This window comes from Schistocerca piceifrons, chromosome 10, assembly GCF_021461385.2.
Source record: "Schistocerca piceifrons isolate TAMUIC-IGC-003096 chromosome 10, iqSchPice1.1, whole genome shotgun sequence".
Taxonomy (NCBI): Eukaryota; Metazoa; Arthropoda; class Insecta; order Orthoptera; family Acrididae; genus Schistocerca; species Schistocerca piceifrons.
In genome coordinates, this window is record NC_060147.1 from 88,405,729 (window position 1) to 88,418,258 (window position 12,530).

The 12,530-nt window shown below is 41.4% G+C and overlaps 1 protein-coding gene across 2 annotated transcripts in view; it reads right to left on the reverse strand.

Annotated features, from left to right (window-relative positions):
* The window catches only part of LOC124718839 (putative mediator of RNA polymerase II transcription subunit 12), a 52,473-nt gene that overhangs the window by 6,377 nt on the left and 33,566 nt on the right, over window positions 1-12,530 (reverse strand). For both annotated transcript variants that reach the window (XM_047244463.1, XM_047244462.1), the window contains exon 7: window positions 10,313-10,696. In XM_047244463.1, the coding sequence (XP_047100419.1) occupies window positions 10,313-10,696 (384 nt within the window). The remainder of the gene's footprint in view (window positions 1-10,312; window positions 10,697-12,530) is intronic.

A 12,530-nucleotide genomic window follows, 5' to 3' on the forward strand; every position in this document is an offset into this window, starting at 1 on the left:
GCTTATCTGGGCAGAAGGGGAGTTCGCCTGCCTGGGTGCAAGTCTTTTTATTTGATGCCACTTTGGCGACTTGCATGTCGATGATGATGATGACGATGATGACAATAGACGCAAGCACTTCCAAGTGGAGAAAATTCCCCACCCAGCCAGAGGCTGAACCCGGGACCCTATGAACAACAGTGTTTTGAAAAGAAACTGTAAGATGAACATCAACAAAAGTAAAAGAAGGATAATGGAATGTAGTCAAATTAAATTGGTTCATACTATGGGAATTTGATTAGGAAACTAGACACTTAAAGTAGTACATGACTTTTGCTATTTGGGCAGCAAAATATCTAATGATGGCCAAAGTAGATATAATATAAAATGTGGAGTGGCAATGGCAAGAAAAGCACTTCTGAAGATGAGAAACTTGTTAACATCAAATATAGATTTAAGTGTCAGGAAGTCTTTTTTTGTAAGTATTTGCATGGAGTGTAGCCATGTATGGAAGAGAACAGAAGCTTTTCAAATGGTTCACTGTTGGCAGCTGTCAGTCGACTGTGACTGAAAGTGGAGAAACCAAGTTTCGTGCTGTTATTAAACATTTTCATTTGAAGGATTCGACTGCTGCACAAATCAAAACAGAAATGGATGACGTTCACATGGATTCTTTGCCATCACTGAAGGCCGTTTACTTTTGCATTAATGAATTTAAAACTTCATGGGGCAAGCACCGAAGACGAAGCACACTCTGGCCCTCCAACTATGGTCACCATAAAGGAAGCCATTGAAAAAAACCATTATATGGTGAAAGTCTGTCAAATAAAAATCTGTGAGATTACAAAGACTGTAGGCATCTCAACTGAATGAGTGCACAATATCATGCATTGAGAATGTGTGCAAGATGGGTTCTGCGATTGCTCACACTTGACCCAAAACGTATTAGGCACAACAGTTCAACACAATGTTTGGCGATGTTTAATCACAATCAGCACAACTTTTTTGCACCGATTTGTGACTGTTGATGAAACCTGGATCCATCATTACATACCAGAATCAAAGCAGCAATCAAATCAATGGACAAGGGCTGGTGAAAAAGGTAATGCCACAGTCCCCGTCTCCCAAGGAATAATCATCACAGATAGCTTGGAAAAGGGCAGAACCATAACTGGACCTTATCGTGCTTCATGTCTGGACTGCCTGAGATGTGCGTTGTCTGACAGATGGTCCAGGTTAGCACACAGAAAAGTGCTCTTTCACCAGGATAATGCACCACCCCACACATCAGCAATTACAATGGCAAAAGTGCATGAATTAGGCTTTGAATTGGTGCCTCATCCACCCTGTTCAACAAATTTCTCCCCAACTGACTTCTTCCTGTTCCCTAACTTGAAACTCTTGTCTTGCTGGGAAGAAATTATCAACAAATGTCAAACTGATAGTTGCAATATGCAGAACATATTCTGCTGATGGGATGAAAAAGCTAGACCAAGTGTACATCCCTCAAAGGAGACTACGTCGAAAAGCTGGGCGAGTTTTTTTGCAAAATTAACATTTTTTCTTAAAAGACTTATCAAAGCATCCTTGTGAATGTCAGGAAGTTTTTTGGGATCACCAATTTAGTATTGGAGGGCAGCGTGGAGGGTAAAAATCGTAGAGGGAGACCAAGAGATGAATACACTAAGCAGATTCAGAAGGATGTAGGTTGCAATAGGTACTGGGAGATGAAAAAGCTTGCACAGGATAGAGTAGCATGGAGAGCTGCATCAAACCAGTCTCAGGACTGAAGACCACAACAACAACAACATCTGCCCAAAGTGCAGCATTGTATGGAAATGAAATGTGGACAATAAATAGTTCAAACAAGAAAAAACAGGTTATGAAATATGATGATATAGAAGAATACTGAAGATTAGATGGTAGATCAGATTAAAACTAATTAGTAGGTACTGAATTAAATTAAGTAGGAAAGGAATTTATGGCACAACTGGACCAAATGAGGCATTTAGTTAACAGGAATTGTGCTCATCAGAGATCAAGGAACTGACAGTTTAGAAATGGAGGGGACTGCGGAGAATGGGAAGTGAAATTCCAGGGGAAGATTTGGCTTGAATTCAGCAATCAGTTTGAAATGCATGTATATTGATATAGTTATGTGGAGATGAAGGCATTTGCAGAATTTAGACTGAAGACAATGACAACGACGTCAACTATGTTCTCCAAATCTGTCTTTCTCTGCATTTCCTTTATTACAATTATCTTATATCTACATATGTCTCACTTGCTTTCCTTGTATTCTCCCATCCTTCCTTTTTCTCCTTAAAATGAGAATTCCACAACAAAACATTCTTTAATCAAATACCTTGAATTTGATGGAGTAAACCAAATTAAGTACTGACATTTCATTTTCTTTACAACCATCTTTCCAACTGACATTGCCTTTATTTGTTCATTTGTAATTTCTGCAATCACAACACCCCACAACTTCCCCTAAAACATTCAGGGAGCAATATATTATGCCACCACACTTACAGAGAGCCATATGTTAACTAGACACATCAGCAACTGGGTGACATAAATTGATGGCTCTGGTTACAATGGATGTTGTGCCATAGTCTATGGTATGTTTCTGTGTCAAAATTCTCACCTCCTACTGTAGGACATTGTAAAGATATAATTAATTTTCAAATGTAAGCTTCTTTTATCTTGCCAGCAGAAAAATGCATTAGACCACAGCCTAACACCCGTAAATCCAATCTCAGCAAAGATATAAATATAGATATGGCCACGAAAGCTTGCCTTGTAGGATGTAAATTGCTCATCTCTAGCCTGGAGGAATTTTAGTTCACTGTCAGCAGCATCTACTTCTATTCTGCACCCATTTCCTGCTGAAGCATACTTGTCAAGTTTCAAGAACCAGCATTTCTTAAGTGAAGAATCTACAGGGTGTGGTAGATAAGTAATGAGACTGGCCGCCGCGCGGCGCCCCAGTCGCTCACAGGGCGGTCTCCACCTGTACGTCACGTGGTGGGGGATCTGAGCTAACAATAGAACCGGTTCACAGTCGCGTCGGAGCTCTGGTGCAGTGAGGGTCGAGCTTCGCGTATTACGTTGTTTGTGTGCCCGTGACACTTGTGAAAACGCTGAAGATGGATCGCTCGATAGAACAGCGGTATGCAATCAAATTTAGCTTTTGCTTGGGCAAAACTGCTTTGGAAACTTTTGCTATGATTACGGAGGCCTACAAAGAAGACTCCCTATCAAGAGCTCAAGTGTTCCGGTGGTTTAATGAATTTAAAAACGGGAGGGAATCCGTTGAAGACATGGAACGATCTGGACGCCCTTCAACGAGTCGTGTGGATGAAACGGTGGCCAAAGTGAAAGAACTCCTGGACTCCGACCGTCGTTTAAGTCTCAAAATGATCGCCGATGAGGTCTCCGTGAGTAAATTTACAGTTCACCAAATTGTTACGCAAGATTTGATGATGAGGAAAGTTTGCGCAAAATTGGTTCCCCGAGTGCTCACCGCTGAACAAAAGCAACAACGAGTGGACGTTTGGCGTGAGATGTTGAATGATTTGGAAAATAATCCACACTTTTTAGACAACGTAATAACAGGCGACGAATCGTGGACATTCCAGTACGACCCGGAGACGAAAGCCCAGAGCTCGGAGTGGCACACACCGGCATCCCCGCGGCCGAAGAAAGCAAGAATGTCAAAGTCCCGCATCAAGACAATGCGGGGGTTAATTCACAAAGAGTTTGTCCCTCAGGGGAAGACTGTCAATACCGAATTCTACAAAGAAGTCCTTCAGCGATTGCACAGAGCCGTCAAACGGAAGCAACAGGACCTTGCTCAACGCTGGCGTCTCCACCACGACAACTCTCCGGCACACACAGCGTTCCTACTTGACCCGAATTGGAGTTCAAGTTTTGCCACAGCCACCATACAGCCCTGACTTGAGGCCTCCTGATTTCTTCCTATTTCCGAAGGTCAAAAGATGCCTGAAGGGTCATCGTTTCGACGATATTCCGAACATCCAACGTGCTGTCACGAAGGCACTAACTGGGATAACTCAAACGGACTACAGTGGGGCCTATGAAGCTTGGAAAACGCGCTGGCAATGTTGTGTCGACGCCCAAGGCGAGTACTTTGAAGAATATTAACGTTTTGTACAAATTGGATCAATAAATTTGTTTTTCTAGGCTGAGTCTCATTACTTATCTACCACACCCTGTATGACTTCACTATTGTCGGCTAACTACTGCTGCCACAGACAAAGCAAAGACAAGATGAGAGTAATAACAGCACATACAGAGATCTTTTAAGCAGTAATTCTTCCTGGGCCCTACCTCTGAATGGAATGGGAAGAAATCCCAATTTGTGGGAAGAACCCTACACCACACACTTCACAGTGGCTTGCAGAGAATGGATATAGATGTACATCTTACTCTTCATTTGAATTGTTTATTCACTGTTAAACTGAAATGTTAGAGTACTACTAAATATAACATTTTTAAATTTTAATATTAAATTGCATGAAAATGTAGGTATCCATAATAAATTAACATTTGGTACAAAAAAGTAAAGCATTAAAACAGAAAATAAAATTCTTTTTTTATTTCTAGAGATTGCAAATAAATACATACTTACAGTACTACTGGATTTCTCATTTAGCATTACGATATTTCACATTTTTGTACCAGATCTAATTTATAATGAATATTGGATTTTCATCACTTACTAGACAAAATAAACAATGTTATTTTTTGTACAAAATCATGATCCAAATTTTGATAATTAACATTTCAATTTGGTAATAAGTCTCATAAATGTGACCACTTGTCAAAAGCCTGAACAACCACCTTTTGCAGTGTGGGCCAGGGTCAAGATATGCAAGAAGAGAGTTCATGAGGTTGTGAAAGGTACCAATAGGGGTTTGGAGCCATTCTGACTTCAGTACCGTGGCCTGCAGTGCTAAGTTTCTTGGTTGAGGATCCACATTGCAAACAGCCCCATCAATGTGGTCCCGCAAGTTCTCAAACGGGTTTAAATATGGGGAGTCTGTCGGCAAGGGGAGAACGATAAACTCATTCCGATTAGTGATGGGGAGCTCGTGAATGAGTCATTCAAATTAACACTTCAATCCAGTGAATTGTGAACTAACCACTCAATTTCAAGGAACTGGTACTTCAAACTCTTTACAGATAGCACACTCCACACTTTTTTCTAGTTCACTCACTCTCTTCCCCTCTCCCTCTCCCATTACATCGGCACTACATCACTCATTCTCCCTTGACTTCAAGTCCCCCCCTCCACTGCCTGTCGACGAATCGCGAGGCGTTTGTGAGAAATGATAGGTTTGCAAGGGGTTGGGGAGGTGAGGGGCGAGGGAAAGGTAAACATACTCATTCTATTTTGGATTAAATTTTAAAAGGAACATAAAATTGGACTGCATTTTGTTGGTAGCCCTAGTTTTCAGTCCATTAATGCAACAAATAATAAGACTTTTTTGGGCACTTCATGAGAAAATGTCGAGCAAGATTAAATGTAATACCTTCTTTATATGTGACAGGTTTCTCTGTTTATCTTTCCTTTGTTGCCTTCGACCATGCTCTATTTAAGTTAACTCAGACGCTGTAAGAGCGTAAAACGTTGCGTGCACGTTACTGCATAGTTCAGCCATCTGTTGGTAAAATTATGAAGTATTACAAAGCTTTATTGTACGAGCGAGGCGAAGCGAGTGTAGCTGCAGCTGAGCGGTGAACTGGGCAACTTCGCCAGGCTTCTCTACTTTATGAATGAACTACTTCATTTGAACGCTTCACAGCAAAGAGTGAAATGAATGAAGTAGTTCACGGGAATGAACGAGTTCGACCCATCTCTAATTCCGATAGTCTTCCAGCCACACAGGTACACCGCAAGCTATGTGACACATTGCATTGTCCTGCTGGTAGACACCATAGTGCTGAGGAAAAACAAACTGCATGTAGGAATGGACGTAGCCCTCAAACACAGAATCATACTTGTGTTGATTCCCTGTGCCTTCCAGAATGGCAAGGTCATTCAGGGAATGCTATGAAAAGATTCCCTAGACCATAACACAAGAAGCATAGTTGCTTTCAGATGCTCCACGCCATACATGCCAACAGCCATTTGTCTGATGGAGCATAAAACACGATTTGCCAGAAAACACACCCTACCGCCACTCAGACAGTGTCCAATTGCAGTAATGGCATGCAAATTCCAGCCTTCATCACCAATGAACAGCAGTTAGCATGGGTGCACAAACCAGGCACTTGTTGTGGAGGCCCATACGCAGCAACATTCACCGAATGCAGAGTACTCTACTGCATTGGCTCCTTACTTAGCTTGCATTTATCGCGAATCTCTTGCCCAACGTTAAGTCCCGAGTGACTGGAAAAAAGCGCAGATGACGCCTATATATAAGAAGGGTAGAAGGATGGATCCTCAAAATTACAGACCAATATCCTTAACATCGGTTTGTTGCAGGATTCTCGAACATATTCTCAGTTCGAATATAATGAATTTCCTTGAGACAGAGAAGTTGCTGTCCATGCATCAGCACGGCTTTAGAAAGCATCACTTCTGCGAAATGCAACTCACATTTCACATGATATCTTGTGAACCTTGGATGAAGGGTATCAGACGAATGCCATATTCCTTGACTTCCGGAAAGCGTTTGACTCGGTGCCCCACTGCAGACCCCTAACTAAGGTACGAGCATATGGGATTGGTTCCCAAATATGTGAGTGGCTCGAAGACTTTTAAGTAACAGAACCCAGTACATTGTCCTCGATGGTGAGTACTCGTCGGAGGTGAGGGTATCATCTGGAGTGCCCCAGGGAAGTGTCGTAGGTCCGTTGTTGTTTTCTATCTACATAAATGATTTATGTCTAAAAACAAAGATGATGTGACTTACCAAACGAAAGCACTGGCAGGTCGATAGACACACAAACAAACACAAACATACACACAAAATACTAGCTTTCACAACCAACGGTTGCTTCATCAGGAAAGAGGGAAGGAGAGGGAAAGACGAAAGGATGTGGGTTTTAAGGGAGAGGGTAAGGAGTCATTCCAATCCCGGGAGCGGAAAGACTTACCTTAGGGGGAAAAAAGGACAGGTATACACTCGCATACACACACATATCCATCCGCACATACTGTACACAGAATACACAGACACAAGCAGACGTTTGTAAAGGCCTTTACAAATGTCTGCTTGTGTCTGTGTATGTGCGGATGGATATGTGTGTGTATGCGACTGTATACCTGTCCTTTTTTCCCCCTAAGGTAAGTCTTTCCGCTCTCGGGATTGGAATGACTCCTTACCCTCTCCCTTAAAACCCACATCCCTTCGTCTTTCCCTCTCCTTCCCTCTTTCCTGATGAAGCAACCGTTGGTTGCGAAAGCTAGCATTTTGTGTGTATGTTTGTGTTTGTTTGTGTGTCTATCGACCTGCCAGTGCTTTCGTTTGATAAGTCACATCATCTTTGTTTTTAGATATATTTTTCCCACGTGGAATGTTTCCCTCTATTATATACATAAATGATCTTTTGGATATGGTGGATAGCAATGTGCGGCTGTTTGCTGATGATGTTGTGGTGTACGGGAAGGTGTCGTCGTTGAGTGACTGTAGGAGGATACAAGATGACTTGGACAGGATTTGTGATTGGTGTAAAGAATGGCAGCTAACTCTAAATATAGATAAATGAAAATTAATGTAGATGAATAGGACAAAGAATCTCGTAATGTTTGAATACTCCATTAGTGGTGTAGTGCTGGACACAGTCGCGTCGATTAAATATTTGGGCGTAACATCGCAGAGCGATATGAAGTGGGGCAAGCATGTAATGGCAGTTGTGGGGAAGGCGGATAGTCGTCTTCGGTTCATTGGTAGAATTTTGGGAAGATGTGGTTCATCTGTAAAGGAGACCGCTTATAAAACACTAATACGACCTATTCTTAAGTACTGCTCGTGCATTTGGGCCCCTATCAGGTCGGATTGAGGGAGGACATAGAAGCAATTCAGAGGTGGGCTGCTAGATTTGTTACTGGTAGGTTTGATCGTCACCTGAGTGTTACGGAAATGCTTCAGGAACTCGGGTGGGAGTCTCTGGAGGAAAGGAGGCGTTCTTTTCGTGAATCGCTACTGAGGAAATTTAGAGAACCAGCATTTGAGGCTGACTGCAGTACAATTTTACTGCCGCCAACTTACATTTCGCGGAAAGACCATAAAGATAAGATAAGAGAGATTAGGGCTCATACAGGGGCATATAGGCAGTCATTTTTACCTCATTCTGTTTCAGAGTGGAACGGGGAGAGAAGATGCTAGTTGTGGTACGAGGTACCCTCCGCCACACACCATATGGTGGATTGCGGAGTATGCATGTAGATGTAGATGTAGAATGGTCATTGAGAAGATACTGTGGTAGCCCTTGGTTCATCTTGGTGGTAAATTGATCAACAGTCGCTCTTCTATTTGCTTGTACACATTTCTGCAGCCATCATTCACAGCTATTATCTGCAGCCTATGGTGCATCACAGTTGCCTTGGTGTCAGTTTTGTATAGCACCATTTTGCCAAGCACGGTATACTTTAACTAGGGCGGCATGCAAACAGTTTGCAAACTTAGCAATTTTGGAAATGCTCCCAGCCTTCGCTTGAAAGCCAATGGTCATGCCTGTTTGGACGTCAGATAAATTGCTCATTTCCACATTATGACAATGACTGCATTGTTTTCTGCATCCCCTGACATCATCATCATCGTCATCATCATTTAAGACTGATTATGCCTTTCAGCGTTCAGTCTGGAGCATAGTCCCCCTTATAAAATTCCTCCGTGATCCCCTATTCAGTGATAACATTGGTGCCTCTTCTGATGTTAAGCCTATTACTTCAAAATCACTCTTAATCAAATCCAAGTTCCTTCTCCTTGGTCCACTCCGACTCCTCCTACCCTCTACTGCTGAACCCATGAGTCTCTTGCATAACCTTGTTTCTCCCATGTGTGTAACATGACCCCACCATCTAAGCCTGTTCGCCCTGACTGCTACATCTATAGAGTTCATTCCCAGTTTTTCTTTGATTTCCTCATTGTGGACACCCTCCTGCCATTGTTCCCATCTACTAGTACCAGCAATCATCCTAGTTACTTTCATATCCGTAACCTCAATCATATTGATAAGGTAACCTGAATCCACACAGCTTTCGCTCCCATACAACAAAGTTGGTCAAAAGATTGAACGGTGCACAGATAACTTGGTCTTGGTACTGACTTCCTTCTTGCAGAAGAGAGTAGATCGTAGCTGAGCGCTCACTGCATTAGATTTGCTACACCTCGCTTCCAGTTCCTTCACTATGTTGCCATCCTGTGAGAATATGCATCCCAAGTACTTGAAACCGTCCACCTGCTCTAACTTTGTTCCTCCTATTTGGCACTCAATCCGTTTATATCTCTTTCCCCCTGACATTACTTTCGTTTTGGAGATGCTAATCTTCAAACCATATTCCTTACATTTCTGATCTAGCTCTGAAATATTACTTTGCAAACTTTCAATCGAATCTGCCATCACAACTAAGTCATCCGCATATGCGAGACTGCTTATTTTGTGTTCACATATCTCACCCAGCCAGTCTACTGTTTTCAACATATGATCCATAAATAATATGAACAACAGTGGAGACAGGTTGCAGCCTTGTCTTACCCCTGAAACTACTCTGAACCAGGAACTCAATTTACTGTCAACTCTAACTGCTGCCTGACTATCTATGTAAAGACATAGACATGCTTTATAAATACTGTTGACTCTTAGTGCTGCCACCTGCAGCCTGTAATGGTTATTGCTCGTTGGCATCAAATACAGGCAATGGTCACATTAACGTGATTGGACCATGTAGAATTAAAATAGGCCTACAGCAGTGAAAACTGAACCAGTAACCTTGTAATTATGACTAGAACACTATGCGCAAAGCTCCAAGTGGTTGTATCGGAAGGTTTGTAATTTTTTCCATTTAACAGCACTCATAAACCATCAATCTTCAAACGTGGTTCCTTCAAGTGCTTTTCGATGAATGCATTGCACTGTTCTAGTAAACTGATGTCCGGGCAGTGACTACAAATTGTATTAATATGAAGAAAGTCGGTGACGGCCATTCTGTAACATTCATTTGTATGATATAGTTTTTATATAACCATACTTCTGTAACATCTCTTATAAATACTCAAGAATATAAGAACAGATAAAAACATATTTACAAATGGTGAACTAATTTACTGAAAGAAACTGGACACACAGTAGTTACCTGGTTATGGGACAGAGGTTCTTGTGATGAGGGCGTGGCTTGTTACTGGTGAACACGCTTTGGAAGACAGGCTCGTCTGAAAAAGTGATAAACGTCCTCTCATACTTCCCCTCGACTTGGGTGAGTCTTTCTGGCACAGATTTTTTTTCTTTTCCAGACTCGTCTGCTGAGCTGTCATCTGGAGTTTCGACTATGATGTCCATTTCGTTGTCATCTTTCTTGTCATCTTTCTTGTCTTCTTTCTTGTCATCTTTCGCTTGACTGTCGGCCTTGTCTGGATCGACCTCCTCTTTGACCTTCGTGAGAGGGATGGCCAAAGGAGATGTTGGAGGATCCTGTTTTGGTGTAGCTGGATCTTCTTTTGTTTTGACATTTTCACTGGAACTGGATGAAAAACAAATCCAAATAAATCCTTTCGGTGTGCATCTCTAATGGTCTGTGTCACTATAGATGTTAAAGACAGACAGAAAAGGTGAACACAGTCAAAATAAGTGTAATCAAAACAATGTGAAAAGAATTCAATGAATTCAAAACTATCTCCCCCCCCCCTCCCCCCACAGAGCTGACAACAAACCCTGACATAAAGTCAATAAATGGACCTTGTTAATCTATCCAGTCATCCAGTGACTGTACTTCTACCCAACTGAAGAGGTAAGGCCAAGATACCGAGTTCACTCTTCCAACATTGTTTGATTCTGGAAGGATGTAAAATAAATTTTGGTTTCAATCACTGATAAAATGCAGATACTGAGATAAAAGATTGTAGAACAGAAAATCAAGTAAAATTGTTCAACAGTGGAAAGGCATCTGGACCCAACAATATATCTGGATGAGTCTATGGGTACTGTGCTGAAGAATTTGATACTGTTCTTGCAGTACGTTATTAGAAGTCACTGAAGTAACAAAGTGTTCCAAACTGATTGGAACAATACACAAATATTTCTCATTTTTAATGTGGTTGCTGGACAGATGCATATAAGTAGAAGCTTATACAAGGCTGTAAATTAGTGAAGTGATTTAACAGATTTTATATAGCTATATTATTTGGCAAATTGTCACAGAGCTTTGCATACACACAGAAATACCCAAAAAGTTTTTTTTTACGTAAGTGCTCCATCATATGTGGGTCCCCCCCACCGATTCTGCAGACATTAAGTCGATAATCAAGTTATCCCCACATTCATTGCACAATGTCCTTATCAATCTGTTCAAAAGCACAGACGATGCGAGCTCACAGTTCTCATAGGATTATTGGCAGGGGAGGCATGAACATACAATCTTCACATAAACTCACAGAAAAAAATGTATGAAGCCTCACCACAACCTAGCCACTGGTTTCTGACTGTCATTGGGAGTCAAGGCTTGTAGCAACTGCACACAGTAAGGGTTCAGCTTCAGCCATTTCCTTAAGATCAAATTGCGCATACCATCGCTGAATGGAGTTGGCACTTAATGGATCTTCGTTAAACTTCGTACTGAAGTGTTGCTGCACTGTTATAGCAGACTGATGTGAAAGTATTTCCAACACAACAATACGCTTTCTTGGCACCTGTTGCCATCTTGCCTAACTGTTCAATGCTGTGCTCTTGTTGCAGAAATCTGAAGTGTGGGTGCAACAATACAAAACTTTTTGAGTTTTTCTATATGAGTGTTGAGATTTGTGACAATATTTCCATAAATGTTGCTGCAGCGGATTTATGAAATTGCTTCAGTCATTTATAATAACTTTGTACTGGAAAGGACAATTTGTTGAACACGTATTACATTTGTGTGACGTTACAACCATTTTCATTACTGAAAATTTCCTTTGTATAAATCAAAATTAAATCCAAAATGCAGACTTGTGTAGCTCAGCTCGCCCTGTCCACCTGTGAGAGGTAGCATGCCCTAGATAATAGCATCCACGATCAGTAAAACATTCCTCAATTTTCAGAAAGTGTTTGATACTGTTCCACACGTCACCTAGAGAAAAAGGTTTAGGCTTGTGCATAACTTGGCAGTATTTTTGTTTTGCATGCTGGTATTCTGGTTGTTATGGCTTTATTTATCGATTGTTACTTTTTATTTGTAGTTCACTGTTGCTAGTTGTGTTTACATGTTGTCATTTTGTCACCTGGAAATAGTGAGTGGAGCTGTGGACACTAGCAAATGGAGTGCAAAGTGGAAAAATCAGAACATTTCTGACATATTTTTTTGTTTGGGTTCAATAGAGGGGTGA